General features: G+C 39.6%; 1 protein-coding gene across 5 annotated transcripts in view; it reads right to left on the reverse strand.

Moving 5' to 3' along the window:
- Positions 1-14,984, reverse strand: part of DOP1A (DOP1 leucine zipper like protein A) — a gene marked incomplete at its 5' end in the record, with an annotated part of 56,341 nt that overhangs the window by 4,176 nt on the left and 37,181 nt on the right. For 4 of the 5 annotated variants that reach the window (XM_084262497.1, XM_084262495.1, XM_084262498.1 and 1 more), the window contains 16 exons: positions 574-703; positions 2,241-2,405; positions 3,434-3,489; positions 4,841-4,977; positions 6,150-6,302; positions 6,912-6,973; positions 8,278-8,427; positions 8,597-8,706; positions 9,259-9,338; positions 9,591-9,735; positions 10,059-10,125; positions 10,410-10,514; positions 11,018-11,073; positions 11,605-11,739; positions 12,084-12,209; positions 14,413-14,592. In XM_084262497.1, coding sequence (XP_084118623.1) covers positions 574-703; positions 2,241-2,405; positions 3,434-3,489; positions 4,841-4,977; positions 6,150-6,302; positions 6,912-6,973; positions 8,278-8,427; positions 8,597-8,706; positions 9,259-9,338; positions 9,591-9,735; positions 10,059-10,125; positions 10,410-10,514; positions 11,018-11,073; positions 11,605-11,739; positions 12,084-12,209; positions 14,413-14,592 — 1,857 coding nt within the window. The remainder of the gene's footprint in view (positions 1-573; positions 704-2,240; positions 2,406-3,433; positions 3,490-4,840; positions 4,978-6,149; positions 6,303-6,911; positions 6,974-8,277; positions 8,428-8,596; positions 8,707-9,258; positions 9,339-9,590; positions 9,736-10,058; positions 10,126-10,409; positions 10,515-11,017; positions 11,074-11,604; positions 11,740-12,083; positions 12,210-14,412; positions 14,593-14,984) is intronic. The other variant, XM_084262499.1, reaches the window with a different exon arrangement.

The following is a 14,984-nucleotide window of genomic DNA, read 5'->3' on the forward strand; positions in this document are numbered from 1 at the left end:
AAACTCCCTGTCACTTCCAGGAACACAACAGTTTTCTGAATGTTTAAATGTGACTATTATTAACAAAAATGCTTTTTTACTTCAAAAACTGGTTAGATTATACCAGTGTCTTCATATATGGCTGGTTATCTGAAAGTAATTTTCTGTTAAAATATATTAAACACTAAATCTTATTTTACTTTTTACTCGTGTAATACAAAGAATAATTTTAATTGGAAATTCCAAAGCCTCTGTCCCTAGTCTTCTTTTGATCACAGCAGCTCTGTTGTTAGTTTGGTTTAATTTGGTTTGTGTGGGGGGGTTTTGGTTGTGGTTTTTTTTTTTTTTTAATGTACCTATGTGTGGTTTTTGCCTGATGCTGACTTGAGATTGCTCCCATAAGAATCTTCCACACCAATGAGTCATTTCTATTCTTCATGGTTTAAATGCATATATATATATACACACACACTTTTTATAATTTTTATATATATATATATATATAAGTATTCCATATCCAAAACAAAACAGTGCTGTCAGGTACTGTATACTGAAATTTTCAATGAGAACCAAAACTGGAAGGGAGCAACATACCTTTGCTTTTTTCCTCAGCAGCTTTGCCAGACGCACCACGTAGGGTTTGAATTCCCTCTGATGTGTACCCTGTCGTCGTACTTCCAAGCCTGAGTCATCTGATGCTTCTGGAATAAAAGCCCAACGGTACCTGTCACAGATAACACAAGCAGGCATTATTCTTACTGAACACACAGGCTTTTCTGCTAAATCTAAAAATAAAAGTGGAGGAAGAAATCTTGTTAAGTATCAAAGAAAGAGGGGGACAAAACACCCCAACAAAACCCAAGCCACACAAAACCCAGTGTCTGACAAGAAAGAACAGAAAAGGTGAGTTCTGAAAAGCAGGAGGTAGCACAGCTGAGAATGCAGCCTTGTCTTTTTCCCTTAGAGTTTCTCAAGGAATTCAAGGATGCCAAGAGCAAGATAAGGCAGAGAAGCTAAAACCAGTAGTATCTGCATTGTGTGCTAGAGAACTGAAAGCAATTCTGAATCACAGAACATGATTAAATGTATTTAAAGCATTTTGCTGCATGACTGCAACATTTAACACAGAATGCTCTCAACATGCCATGCTGAGAAACAGAAACTCGCTCATTTATTTGGCTATTCATGGGCCAAGGAGACCAAGTGGACCATTCCCTCCCCCCAACCCTGCCACACCAGAGAGACAGGCTTCTTGCATTATAAACTATAAGGAAAGTCAAGGCTTCTGTCCTTAAAACTTCAACCCAAGGCTCCATGAGAACACCATAAAACCCAGTGTGATTCAGCATGACTACTGTCTTTCCAAAAATGCACAGTAATAACCAGGCTGGTGAATAATGAGGATTAGGAGACAGCCTGGAGACCCCAACAAGAATTATTAGCCAAACTGCCCCTGCCCCAAAATAAAAAAAAAATGAAGGATTTACCTTCAAGGCAAGCTCTAGATTTAGAAACACTGCAGGGCACAAGCTGACACGGGGTGTGCAAGTCCTTCCATGCTCTAACCCACATGAGCGTCTCTTAAATAACAGGATAATTAGAGGTGACCAAACATCTACCGAGCTGTGCCAGGGCAGCAGCTCTCACACAGTCACCACTGCAGAGAGCAGAGGAAGAGAGGGGGTACTGTTACCCTGGGTGGCCTCTCATTTCTAGAGCCTTCAGAACATGCCAGTTGTTTTGCATTTTCTTCTCCAACGGCACAGGAACGTAGATGCACTGAGGAAGCAGTCTGCACACAGGAGCACCACTGCCCCCTCACAGGTGGGTTTGTTCCAACATCTTCCAGCCACACCACGCAGGAGGAATTCAAGTGACTCATGCTCAGACAACGTGCAGTCGTCTGATCTCACGCGTGAGTCACTGAGCCGCGTGGGTGCAGTTTGAGTTCTCAGGCACTACTGCAATTAAACGCTTTACAATTAACATACTTGACTAAATTGCTACGCTGATTCGCACACGAGTGTGAACAATCTCTTGCTGTGGGCTAAATCAAACCAGGTTGAACTCATTTGGTGTGCAGCACCGTTTGCTCTGGGGGCTTCCAGTGCTCACACTGGGAAGCAGTGAACTGCAGGCCACCCCAGGCGAAAGCCATGAAAGGAAAGGAAATAGGAAAATAAAGATTTTTATACGCTAGAAATTTACCAAGAGGCACGGACAAACATCCAAAAACTTGAATGACAGTGTCTTCTACTCACATCTGAAACTGAGGCAGGTTTTCAGATGGTAAAGCCAAGGCCAAGTCCAGAAATTTGCAAGCAGACAAGTACAGGTTCAACCATCTCTGGCTGTTGTAGGATGTGGAGAAGCCGTTGCCGCCTGTGTACGTTGTCTCCAGACCAGCAACAGATGGGCCAGAAGTTCTAAAATAATATACAGCAGGCAGGTGAGTCACGACAGCCTTCTGCCACTCTGGGAACATGGTCTCTCTTCCTTGTCTTTAGAAACACACAACTATCAACTTTATCCAAAACGCATAAATGAAACCAGAACGTTGCAAGTCTATGCTATGGGTGGAATTCTGTATGTTTACGTAAACTCCTTAAAGGTAAAATGTTCATCTAAGAGTAACATTTTTACTCATCTCATTTGCATCAGACATCCAAATTAAAAGAGGGTAGGTTTAGATTAGACATTAGGAAGGAATTCCTTACTATGAGGGTAGTGAGGCCCTGGCACAGGCTGCCCAGAGAGGTTGTGGAAACCTCATCCCTGGAGGTGTTCAAGGCCAGGTTGAATGGGGTTTTTGGGCAACCTGCTCTAGTGAGGGTGTCCCTGCCCATAGCAGGGGGGGTGGAACTAGATGGTCTTCTATGATTCTAAAAAAACCAGAGTGAAGTACAAGATTTGGATACACAACTCCCATTCTTTTGAGAAATCTGCCTGTACTGCTAGCACTGACTGAAATTGGATCATAGTGTGCAAAAGGTGGATGGGATGGGTACTTTTTCATGTTTTGCTGTCTTAAATTTCTCTCTCAACTTTATGCTTTTCTAACACAAGAAACCACTCTTTTATTTAGATGAGAAAAGTGCATCAGTCTTATTCTAAGCAAGTGCAAGATGCAGAAAAACTGTAAAGTCATGCCATGCATATTTTAATTGCAGAAGCAGTGTTATTTTAGCTTGAAAGACACTGTAAGAACCAACATACTTGTACTGCATAATTTACCATCGTGGTTTATGAGCAATCTGAGAGTGAGTTGGGTTTTTTTGTTGTTTGTCTTGAACAGTACGTCCCTGGTACTGCAGTCAGACTGAACTACCCTTTACTTGTCCTTCTTGTTTGAGCTTGGCAATTCTAAGACAAATTATTCTGAAGGACTCAACTGCCCCTCAGCTTGCCAGGAGAGTATTACTGAGTTAAACATACAGGAAGTTTGTAAGTTTACCTGGAAATGTCTTCATCAGCAGTGAGCTCCTGTTCCATCAGCAAAAACACTTGTACCTAAAGATCAAATGCTGCATTTTAATACCATTTTTTTTTATGGACCGTGACTCAGGAAAATGTTGTAGGGAGGTCTGAGTAATAAGCCTTTAGGAGAACTGTTTGGAGCTTTACGCCCAGTCCTGGATGATGAATTATCCCCTTCATCTATGAGTGGACACCTGCACCCTAAAGCTCTTTCATCCCTTATGTATAGCCTGAGTAGCACGAAGTCCATAAGAGACTGGCTCTTTTATAGCATGGAAAACTCCCAGAGGCTCCGCTCTTTGGAAAGAGAGCAAGACCTAAAGGAAGCGAGAGTACAGAACTGCATAACAGAGCAGCCAAGCTGAGGAGTGAAGTAACACAGTCCCCTCCACCAAAAGTAGTTCCAGTACTGTGGTAATGTCTGTGAAGGCCAGGGGATAGCACAGCAATCAGAGGGTGGCACTGCGTGGGACGGGTTTCCTAATATTTGTACTATTGGCGAGCTCAACACTAAATACATCTACTGCTGAAACAAAGCACTTGATCTTTAAAATACTTCATATAGCTTTTCTCCTTCTATTGTTTAGATCTGTGGTTAGTTAAGGGCGAGGTTAGGAGCCTACAGAGACCAAACAGAAAAACAAACCCATCACAGCAGTGATGCTGATTTCCTGTTTGTGTTAGCCAATCCCCTGGGAGTGCCTGGGCTAACGGGCTAAACCAACTGCAGTATGCACCAACCACGCTCCTCCATTCCCACTGCCAAAGCTGAAACCCAACAGAGGGCATCAAACAGCCAACACTGGAGACTCCAATGGCAGCAGCTCTGAAAACAGATGTTTATCCTGTCTTATGCAGAGTAAAACAAGAGAAAGGAGAAGGCTGAGACAAGTTGTGTATAAATCTAGCTATAAAATTTCAACCACAGTGTGATCTGTATGGCCATAAATTGTCAGTATGACATGGATGATGACTCTTATGTGGCCTCTTATCCTCACTGCTGGAGGAAGAAGGTTGAATGACCAGGAAGGTAGAAATGGGGAACACTGAGCAGAGCAGGAGTAGGAGTATACACATATGAAGGCAGAAGTGGAAGTAGGACTCAGCAGGAAACAACAAGGACAAGTGCAAATTTAATTCAGGAGACATTTGAACAGCTGAAATAGTGTAAATCAACAGATATTCTATTTGGTGGCAAAAATAAGTCAGCTTTCAGTTTGTGTCCATTGTACATTTACATGCACAATATATAGGAGAGATCCTTAAAAATGGGGGGGGTGGGGGGGTGGGGGGGAGGGAGAGGGGGGGGAACTGGCATTGGAAGTGACGTAGTGTCTCAAATTTGCACCAGTCTTGCAAATCACAAATGCTTCCTGCAACTCACCAGTTCAGTGATCATGGTTGGCCAAAGTGAGGTAAGGTGCTGGGGAGACATTCTTAAAAGCAATACTCTGAAAAACAGGAACACTTGGGAATGAAGGGTGGGCACCTGCGGCAAACGGAGACTTTCTACCAGCCTTTCTGAAACAAAAAGCCAAGAAGTTTTCCTCAGTTCAGAATAATTCCAACTCACATCATCTCCTTCTCTCATTTAGCCTCAATTTTTACTTTTAAGCATCTGCCACTTTTCTGTTTCAGTACTTCCTACAGTTTCATTCTGTTAACACAAAAAACAACCACTTTCACCAAGCAATAAAGAAAACTGAGAAACCTCAAAACAATGCAGTTGCACACTCCACATAAAGGCAACAGTGCATCTGGGGGTTTTGTCCATCTTGGGCTGTTTCACTGCAGAGAAGAGTTAACAGATTTCCAAGAATACAGCAACAGCCTGAACAGCTAGAATATATCACTACTGAAAGGTTGCACCATCATCATAGCATGTGGGACAATATGCTCTTACTTGACCATAACCACCTGTAAGCATTCAAACATGTACAGAGGCAGATGCACAAAGACATTTTTTCAGTCACATCAACACACATGCTTTGCAGTTCAGAGCAGTAAAACCTCCTGACATCTCCAACACAGTAAGCCCAGTTACTGACTTGACTGGGGAAAAAACACCCCCAAGAACTTCAAAGAATAAATCCTGGAATGAATGAAACAAGAAAGATGCTGCAATTGGCTTTCCATATGGAAGAAGAGACTAAACAGTGTCTACCTTGGTAGGACTAAAAGACAATATATCTAAACCCTGCTGCTGTAACTATTTACATCATCTTAGAATAAAACCAAGTGACTCCTATTCCCAATCCCTTAATGTAAAAGGTCACTGGAAGAAATATTCAGAAACAGGACAGATTAACAGCAGCAGAAAAAACAACTGGAGGAGTCAAGAATTTCAAACTTCAAGGTCAGCCTTTCTATTTACCCCTAGTTGATAGGTGTTTGTACTTCAGATGTTCAAGTCAAAATGCACATTGTGGCTACCCAAGGACACGGAGAGGTTGACAGATCAGTGAAATAAACTGGATAGAAGTCAACTGGTAATGACAAAGTTTGTGTAGTTTGCAAACATTTAAGACTGAAAGCTTTCTAACCAAAATCTGCAGAATTTGCATCCAGCCATGGAAACAGTACTGCACACTGATACTCCAGAGGACAAATTTACCTGCTGTTACCCTGTCATACAAACATTTCTCAACTAACATCAGAGTCACAAGTCTACTAAATGATACATTTTAACTGACCTTGTATGTCTGGAAGGTATTTCTGGTATTGGTCTATCTCACTACTAAAAATTGCAAAAGCCAGCCTCTTCAGGAGCATAGCACGCTGCTCCAGCTCTACATCTCGATTAGCAAACAGGTTGAGTGAGCTGCTCTGAGCCACAGCCACTCGAGCTGAAAGAGAAAACACACAGCAAAGAGGTGAGTTTCAAATTTTCCCTTTTATTTTGCAGATGGCACAAATGAATCTTGCTTTTATTGCACTAATGTAGTTCAAAAGAAGATGTTAAGAGGCAGCATGTTGTGCAATTTGTATTTTTTAACCACAGCGATTTAAAATACCTGTTGAAAGAAAACTTGAATAGTGCCTGGGTTTAGAGGCTTTTGGGAGGGAGTTTAGACTTTTTTAAAAAAAAACCCCACAATTTGCAGGTATAGATACTCAGAATTTTGGAATGTGCAGAATCACCCTTTCCTTAAGCAGAGATCTTAAAAAAAAGACACAAAATCAACAAAACTAAACTTCCCAAAACCCCACCCCACGTGTGCTCTGCTTGATATCCAGGCAAAATTCACTGTGTGCTGGGATGGTCTCCAATTCTTAAATCCTCAAGTTATTTTATTTACGGATCTCCAGAAAAAAGTTGCTGAAGAAAATGAGAGAAACACTGAATAAATCCAAAAGATTGTAATAGATGTTGAACAAATGTCTTCAAAGATATTTGTTTTCCCTTTTTAAAATATTTCCCTTGGAGAAAAGTCACTACATCAATAAATACTTACTCATCAAATCTCTGAATGTGGTTTTGTCATGTGTCATCAAATTATCCATAATAGCTCTCCAGCTAAAAGAGGAAGATTGTACACAAATCAGAGAAGCATGAAAAAAGCAGGAATTTACAGAAACATTTTCTGAGCTTTTTCTGCTCTTTTAATTCATGCTAAGGCTTCCAATCCAGGCTCTCTGCTACATTGGTACCATTTACTTGGTGTGATTTGATCTGAAAATATATTTCTCAAACCCCCTTGTCAAAGAAAATCACAGGGATTAAGGGATTCCATCCAAACAGACCTTGATAGGTTTGAGAGGTTGCCCTGTGCAATGAGTGCAATGAAGCCAAGTGCAAAGTCTTGCACATGGGTTGGGGCAATCCCAAGCACAACTACAGGCTGTGCAGAGAATGGATCGAGAGCAGCCCTGAGGACGACGACTTGGGGATGCTGATTGATGACATGCTCAACATCAGCTGGCAATGTGTGCTTGCAGCCCAGAAAGCCATCTGTGTCCTGAGCAGCAATAAAAGCAGCAGGTTGGGGGGTGTGTGTGTGTAGATGGGAGGAGTGTGTGTGTGTGTGATTCTGCCCCTCTGTTCTGGTGAGACCCCAGTTGGAATACTGCATCCAGCTCTGGGATCCCCTACATAAGACAGACATGGGTCTGTTGGACTGAGTCCGAAGAAGGGCCAAGAAGATGCTCAGTGAGCTAGAGGCCAGGCTGAGAGAGTTGGGCTTGTTCAGCCTGAAGAGGCGGCTTATAGCAGCCTTCCAGCACTTAGAAATGGAACCTACAAGAAAAATGGGGAGGGATTCTTTATCAGGGAGTGCAGTGATAGGTCAAGAGGTAATGGTTTTAAACTGTAAGAAGGTAGATTTAGATTAGATATCAGGAAGAAATTTTTCCCTGTGAGGGTTGCGAGAACTTGGCACAGGCTGCCCCGAGAAGCTGTGGCTGCTCACTCCCTGGCAGTGTCCAAGGCCAGGTTGGATGGGACTTTGGGCAACCTGGTCTAGTGGAGAGTGTCCCTCCCCATGGCAGGGGGTTGAAACTACATGATCTTTGAGGTCCCTTCCAACCCAAACCATTCTAGGATTCCATAAGATATTAACCACCTTTCTCCTGATTAAAAAATTATTTAAAAAAAAAAGTCACCAGTCTTAAATTGAAAAAAAAGACTTGTGCATAGAATGTACCTCAGGAAAGCAACTTTCACATTTCACATGTTTATCTAAAACACAGAACACCCTGCTATTTCTCTCAACATAGTTCTGTTGGGAAGTTTTAGTCCACATTTAACATACTCTTGTGTAACAGCATACATAAAATTTACAACTGTCATCAATCTAAGCAGGAAGAAAAAAACAATCTTACTGGTTAACACATGAGGCATCCATTTGGAAGAAACTGGAATCCATAAAGAGGTCAAATGCTTCCTTCTTCCATGCTCTCCTTGTATACTGATACCCACTAAGACTGCTTAATAACTGGACACAGGCTCGATAGCTGGATGCATTGTGAGCACTAAAAAAGACAAAAAATAAACCTGAATATGAAACAATTTTGAACTGTTGCTTTATATAAATTTTGATAGACACCTAATCCTTGTCATGCCTTTTCAAGTTACGTAACACTCAACACATTTCAACTGACTGTAGTTGAATTGTTGAACAATTCAATAAATGGTGGTTACCTGTGGTTGCGGAGGTAGGGAACAACATAGTGCATAATATTTACAAGCAAAGGAATAACCCTTTCTTTTTCATCACTGTAGAAAACCATATCCAAGAGATGAGCCAAAACCTGGAAAATGAAAGGAAGATATGTTATCATGCACTTTCAAATTCCTTGTTATCTGCTATTCATCATTTTTTTCATCTCATGTCTTTAACTGAACATTGATGTTTATGAAAGAAGTGATCTCATCTCAGGCACTATGCAAAATCCAGACTATGGAGATTCCATCATCTTTGAAACAAACTAAGGTAGAAACACAGAAGCACAAGCTCCTGTGAAAGCATTTTACAGAGTAAGTTATAAACAAACAAAAATATTCAAAGATTGATGGCAGTTATTAGTGGTTTGTGTTATTTACTGCTGATAACATGGTTTGTCACCAAAACATTTCCTGTACTACACATCTGAAAGGCCATGCTTTACACCGCGATCATCTTATTGAATCTTTGTAACTGGGTTAATAACAAAGTTTTATATATTTTCACATGACAGGACCCAGAATGCATTCACATTAGTGTTTCCTATAAAACCTCTTTCCCCAAGCTTCTACTCCAAAGCTTTTCACAATATAAAATTTTATTATAAAACAGTATTTATTACATCTGAGGAGACATTTACCTCAGAAAGTAAGGTCAATGCATGGACACTATAAACAGATGGAGTAATGTTTGAAGTTTCCATTGCTGGAGACAACATATCTAAATGAAGATAACAAAAAAAAAAAATTTCCAAAGTTAGTTTTCTTAAGCCATTATTTACTTTACAAGTATACTGCAATAGCATGTATTTGGAAGATGTGCAGAATTTTCCAGTTACAACGTGCAAGATACTACTGCCTAAATAATACTGAAGCATTTTTAATGTATTCAAATACAGAAAAACTGTCCTCTTTGTTCATTTTGGCCCGAAAATTAATGATCTTTTACAAATAGAGAAGAAAATGAAAGTACCTTCAACATCCGATTCTAAGTTGTTTCCATCAACCATAATCTTGGGGGAAGGCTTAACCTCTAAGTTTCGTCTTAGCCAGGTAGTCTGTTCCAAGGAAGAGCCAGCGATTGCCCCAATGGCATCCACTATCTTGTGTGTTACATCCTGATAGAAAGAAAAACCCAAACAAACAACAAAACCCCCCAATTATTTTTAAGAACTTTGTGCAGAAGGGCTGTATCCATTGTCCTGATGTGTTTTTGTAGAAGATATGTATAATTAATGAATTATAGACATGCTTTTGATTCACTTCTGTTCTATATTCCCAGTGATTAATAAGTCCATAAAAAATGAGATCTTTTCCAATAGATTATAAATAGTACTAAGGAGATGATACTGATGAGTCATTTCAGACTACAAAACTGATAACAGATCATTCTAGTGTATTCAAACATATTCGATGTTTTTCAGAGACACAGATTTCTTACCTGGAGATCTCTTTGATCTTTCTTATTCTCCAGGCTTGGGTTTTTCATAATGAACTCATTAAGAACACTGAAAAAAAAATACATCAGCAGACACAAATTTTCTCCTCACAATACATTATTCAGTAATTTTAAGAGCTAGGACAAATACAAAAAAAATTTACACACAGGGTACCTACATAAAATTTAATATAGGTAACCATCCCTCAAAGAAGAAACCCCCAGAACTCAGGCAATAGCCCTACCACTCAAAAATAAGGCATAGAGATTTGTAAACACTGTAATGCCTCAGTATGATTTCATACACTTACATTTGAGTTTATTTGGAAATTGCAAACTACAGAGAGCACTTACCCCAGTATGAGGAATTGTCCCGGAGCTGGAAGACCAACCTGGATCGAATCTTTTAACAGAAGCAGCAGTGCTGCCCAGCTATCTACTAAACTTGTCACTGGAATCCTAGAAGCAAGAGCAGTGATGGAAACAAAAACCAGCATCATCTCCCTCAGGTATTCCCCATTTTCTTTCTACCTCACAGTTCTCCTATCAGATACTGCTAATCAACGTTCACACAGGTTCATCGGTTTTTGATTTAATATTAGGTGGCTACATGAAGTCATTAAAAAAAAGGAGGAAGGCCAAAGAACAGTGTACTTGAAAGCCATGCTTTTCAGTCCAAGGGTGGAGTGGTATCAGGGTTTCATCACAATTAACACCACCTTTACTTGGGCAGGGGGATAGATTTCCTGCAGGATTTTTGGGTGGGGGAAGAAAGGCAATGCAGAACTAGGAAACTTACAAATTAATTCCCCTTTTTGACACCTGCAGTTCAAAACTGTTATTTCTTCACAATTTATATTACACAGGCTATTTCTCATCCTAGGGGTTATAAAATATATTAAATATTCACATTTTCTATCTGCTTCTTGATGACAGAAATAAGATTTAACTTCTTGTCTTACCTTTGTGTATAAGCATAGAAAAACTGCAACATGCAGACTTCCAGTGAAAGATGTTTCTAGAAAAAGATACAAAAAATGTGTCATCAGGAAGAAGAAACAGGCTTTTTCATCACTTGACGGGGCAAAACTGACAATGCTAAAAAGTTACTGCAGTGTCTGAAGATAAGCTTAATTAATTAACAGGGTATTAAAAATGTCCACTTAGGCATTTCTCTAGAAAGATTTTTTGGGTTTTTTTGTTGTTGTTTTAAATTCCCTCTCTTCCCCATCTCCCTTTCCCACCTGAAAAAGACTGTTAAAAATTAACCTGATGCTAGGGTAGGCACCTGTTACCCTACTGTAAGGAGCCTATCCCCACAAAACAGTCTTGTACAGAAGCAGTAAACAGAATTCTGGAGTGACTCAGTAAGACATAATGATGTAAGGGGGTATGACTTCCTTCCAAAAGTTCATCCATCATTTAGATATTGTGAATACATTCACACTGCACTGCTCAGCTTTGTGAATGAAGTACCTGTATCATCAGTGTTCTGAGCTTCAGTAAGAAGACGTTAAATCAATCAGTAGCATCCCTACAGTTTTCATACCTTATCCTTTGCTATGGCTGGAGGCTGCTTCAAAACTTCTTTCACTGTTTGTATAACAGTCTCCGTTCTCATAACACTGATAGAGCGAACTAGCTCGACCAGCAGAAGTTGTTCTTCACCTGCTGCAGGAATAACCTAAAAGAATCAAATGTGTGTCACAGATTATCAGCACAGACGGTGCCTGTGCCAAAATTAAGGCAGCTGGTCTCATGGGGTTGAGGCGTTAGTGCCACTAACAGTTCATCTAGAGACCTGGAATCACTTATTCTTTGCCTGAAGAATTCAGGAATATTATCCCACTCTAAAATAAAGTGGTAGCTCCCTGACAGTACAGTTGCTAATTCAAAATAAAACATAAATATTCTCTATATGTCATGCTATATTTTTTTCCACTGAGATATCTGAATTTTCTCCTTATTGCTTCTGAAACACTAAAAACTTTGATCACTTCTAGAAGTGACACTGTAGTATAAACGTACCTTTGTCCTAGAAGTATTTTTATTTTGCCTCCTTTCATTCCAAACAAACGCAATAGCAGCCATGAAGTGAACACCGTGGTTCATTGAAATTGGACCCAAAAGTTCGAGAATCTGTTGCCTCAAATTCTGAAAGGTGGAAGCAGAACACATACACCTTGAGATAAGCACCTCAGAAAAATGTTCAAAACAGCCAGCTATAAAGCCACACTTGGATAGTAACTGCCATTAACTTTTATAAAAATGGAAGTATGCACTCAGAGGGTTCCTAAAGGTCTATTCTACATCTGGTACTCTTCAATCATCTTATTCATCATTAAGACAAGGAAAGATAAACTTGGCAAATTTGCAAATGGCAATGAAGTGGGAAGCAACTGATGGAAAGGTACACAACAAAAAATGATCTGTCCAAGTCAAAAAGCATCCTGCAGAAAAGGCAGGCTGCAATAATGGATCGGTCTTTGCATGCATAAGTAGGGACAAACAACTTTTGTGATTCAGGATGAGAAGCTATTTAGATAGCAGCATTACAGAGAAAAAGTCTTGATATTATAATGGTTTATAAACTCACCATGATGACTTTGCAAGGAAAGGGAAAAGTGCATTCAGAAACAGCAATGCCTTATGAAAGACATTAAGTGTTTCTCCTGGAAGAAAATACCGCATACCATGCCCAGTTTTGGACCCTTTACTTCAAGATAAACACCACAAACCATCAGAATTCAAACTATAAAAAGAAAGGTTACTGCTGTGGAATATGACCTACAAGAAGGGGCAGAAATGGGTATGTTATAGTCTGGAGAAAATCACGTTAAGTGGAGACAACAGTTCTGAAATGTGTACAAGGTAACTAGGAAGAAGAAAGGAAGATGATGTTCATGCCACAAACAGCGATGGATTTGCCTTGAAGCAAGTGAGATAAAGACTAAGTAGGGGCTGTGGGGAAATTCTAAAAGAAAGAACACACTGCTCTGGGAGACCGAAGTTACTGAGGCATACTTGGGTTAGGAAATTAACTTCCTGAGCTGTTGTCTTGATCTATTTTCTATGACAGGAAAATTTCAGAGAAAAATGCGCTTTGTACCTGTTTTCTGAAAGGTATTTTAACCTTGGTCAAATATTTCAGCAGGAACTGCCTAGGCTTGCAAGAAACTGCTATACACAATCCCAGAGCTTGCCTATACACTTCATGCACTTGCCAAGAGAGCGGTTGCCAAAGCAACCTAGTTGTACTGAAGCTTAAAAAGCTTGTTTATACTTCAGAGACAGTCCTGTAGAGTTGCACAGCTTTTAACCATATCCACCAACTCCAAGGCAGCTACAAAAGCATCACCTGAAAGCAATGAGGTGAAAAAGTAAAACAACCTATCCTGATAAAACACCAAAAAAGCTGAATGTGAAGATGATTCTTTATATACAGGACATGCTAAATGCTCTTTTAAATACTACAGATTTGGGCACATTAAAGAAGAGTTGGGATGTACAGAGGAGTTAATGTTTAACCACAGTACAAAGCTTATCTTTTTTTTCCACAGAGGCAGCATAATATTATAGGGCATCAGCAAGCACACACCCTCTTCCCTTCAGTGAGGGGGAAACCCTATGGGCAGTACAGTTATGACCATGCATGCTCACTGTGCGAAGACTCTTAGATAAGTTTGTTTTTAGTCCTTCAATGACATTCCTTGAATGACAAAGTTTGAAACGGCTGTAACACAGCATCATCACAGACTCTATCTGATAGTATTCAAATGAATTGAGGAAATCTTATTTTTAAATATTTTGAATTTAAATGACAATTTCCTACTTAATAACATGAAGTATAAGAAGTTTGAACTGCTTCCAATAAGAGGGCTAGGCAGCGGTCTCACTATCATCCTATTTGACCCCTTCTCAGGTTCCCCTCTTTAACTCACGATCTGCTATGACATTTCCCTGTGCACAGTGACATCACTGTATGGGCATGGAATGAATAAAGAAACTAGTTCTTAAGTGTCTGAATACTAGATGTTTTAAGAGAAGACCTCTTTTGTTAAGATTTTACCTTAATATTTTATATCCTTTGAGGCATAAAAGGGTGGCTTACATTGTATTCAGGATGGATTTCATTTTCTTTGTGGAAAGGAAAGAGCCAAGACATCATTGCCTTGAATTCATACACTCAAGTTTTAAAGTAAATTCAATAACCATTTATAAAATCATTGTTCGTGGGGTAAGTAGATGGGGACAAAGGTATTAGAACTCAAATTTACACTTAAGGGAAGGGAATTTAATTTAGTTTGACAGAGATATTAATGAACAACTTAAATGGTATTATCCCTGATATTCTGACCTTTGTTGACCCAAGATTAATAGTGGTAATAGATGCAGCAGCAGCGGTCGTTTTCTCCGAAGAATCAGCAAGGTGAAGGATGCTCCACAGCAACGTCACAGAAGACATGATCATATGCAAGATCGACAGGATCCCATTGCGGGCTTCAATCAAGTGCTTCTGATCTACATTCACCAAAAGCTAGTGGATTTGAACAGGAGAGACAAGGAAGAGCACTAAATATCTACAGAAATAAAATCATGTAAATTGAGAATAGACATGGAAACTTCCAAACTTAACTCTTTCTCAAAATAGTTTTCAATAATTCTTATCACATGTAGAAGTTTTGAGTCTATTAAAATAAAGACTCCTTGATTCTTGTACAATACAAAATGTATTCTGAACATACGAAGCCTCATCTCTATAGCTATCAACTCTGTATCATCTGCCTACACTTTTGGAAAACAATTATTTTGGAATTTTAAGTGTAACTAATAATCTAGGCAAAGTTATTTACTGGTACACACAGACACTTTTTAGATGTTTTTAAATAAATGAAAAACAAAGGGCTATAAGAACAACAACAAAGAAAA

The sequence above is a fragment of the Gallinula chloropus genome (assembly GCF_964237585.1).
Source record: "Gallinula chloropus genome assembly, chromosome: 3".
Taxonomy (NCBI): Eukaryota; Metazoa; Chordata; class Aves; order Gruiformes; family Rallidae; genus Gallinula; species Gallinula chloropus.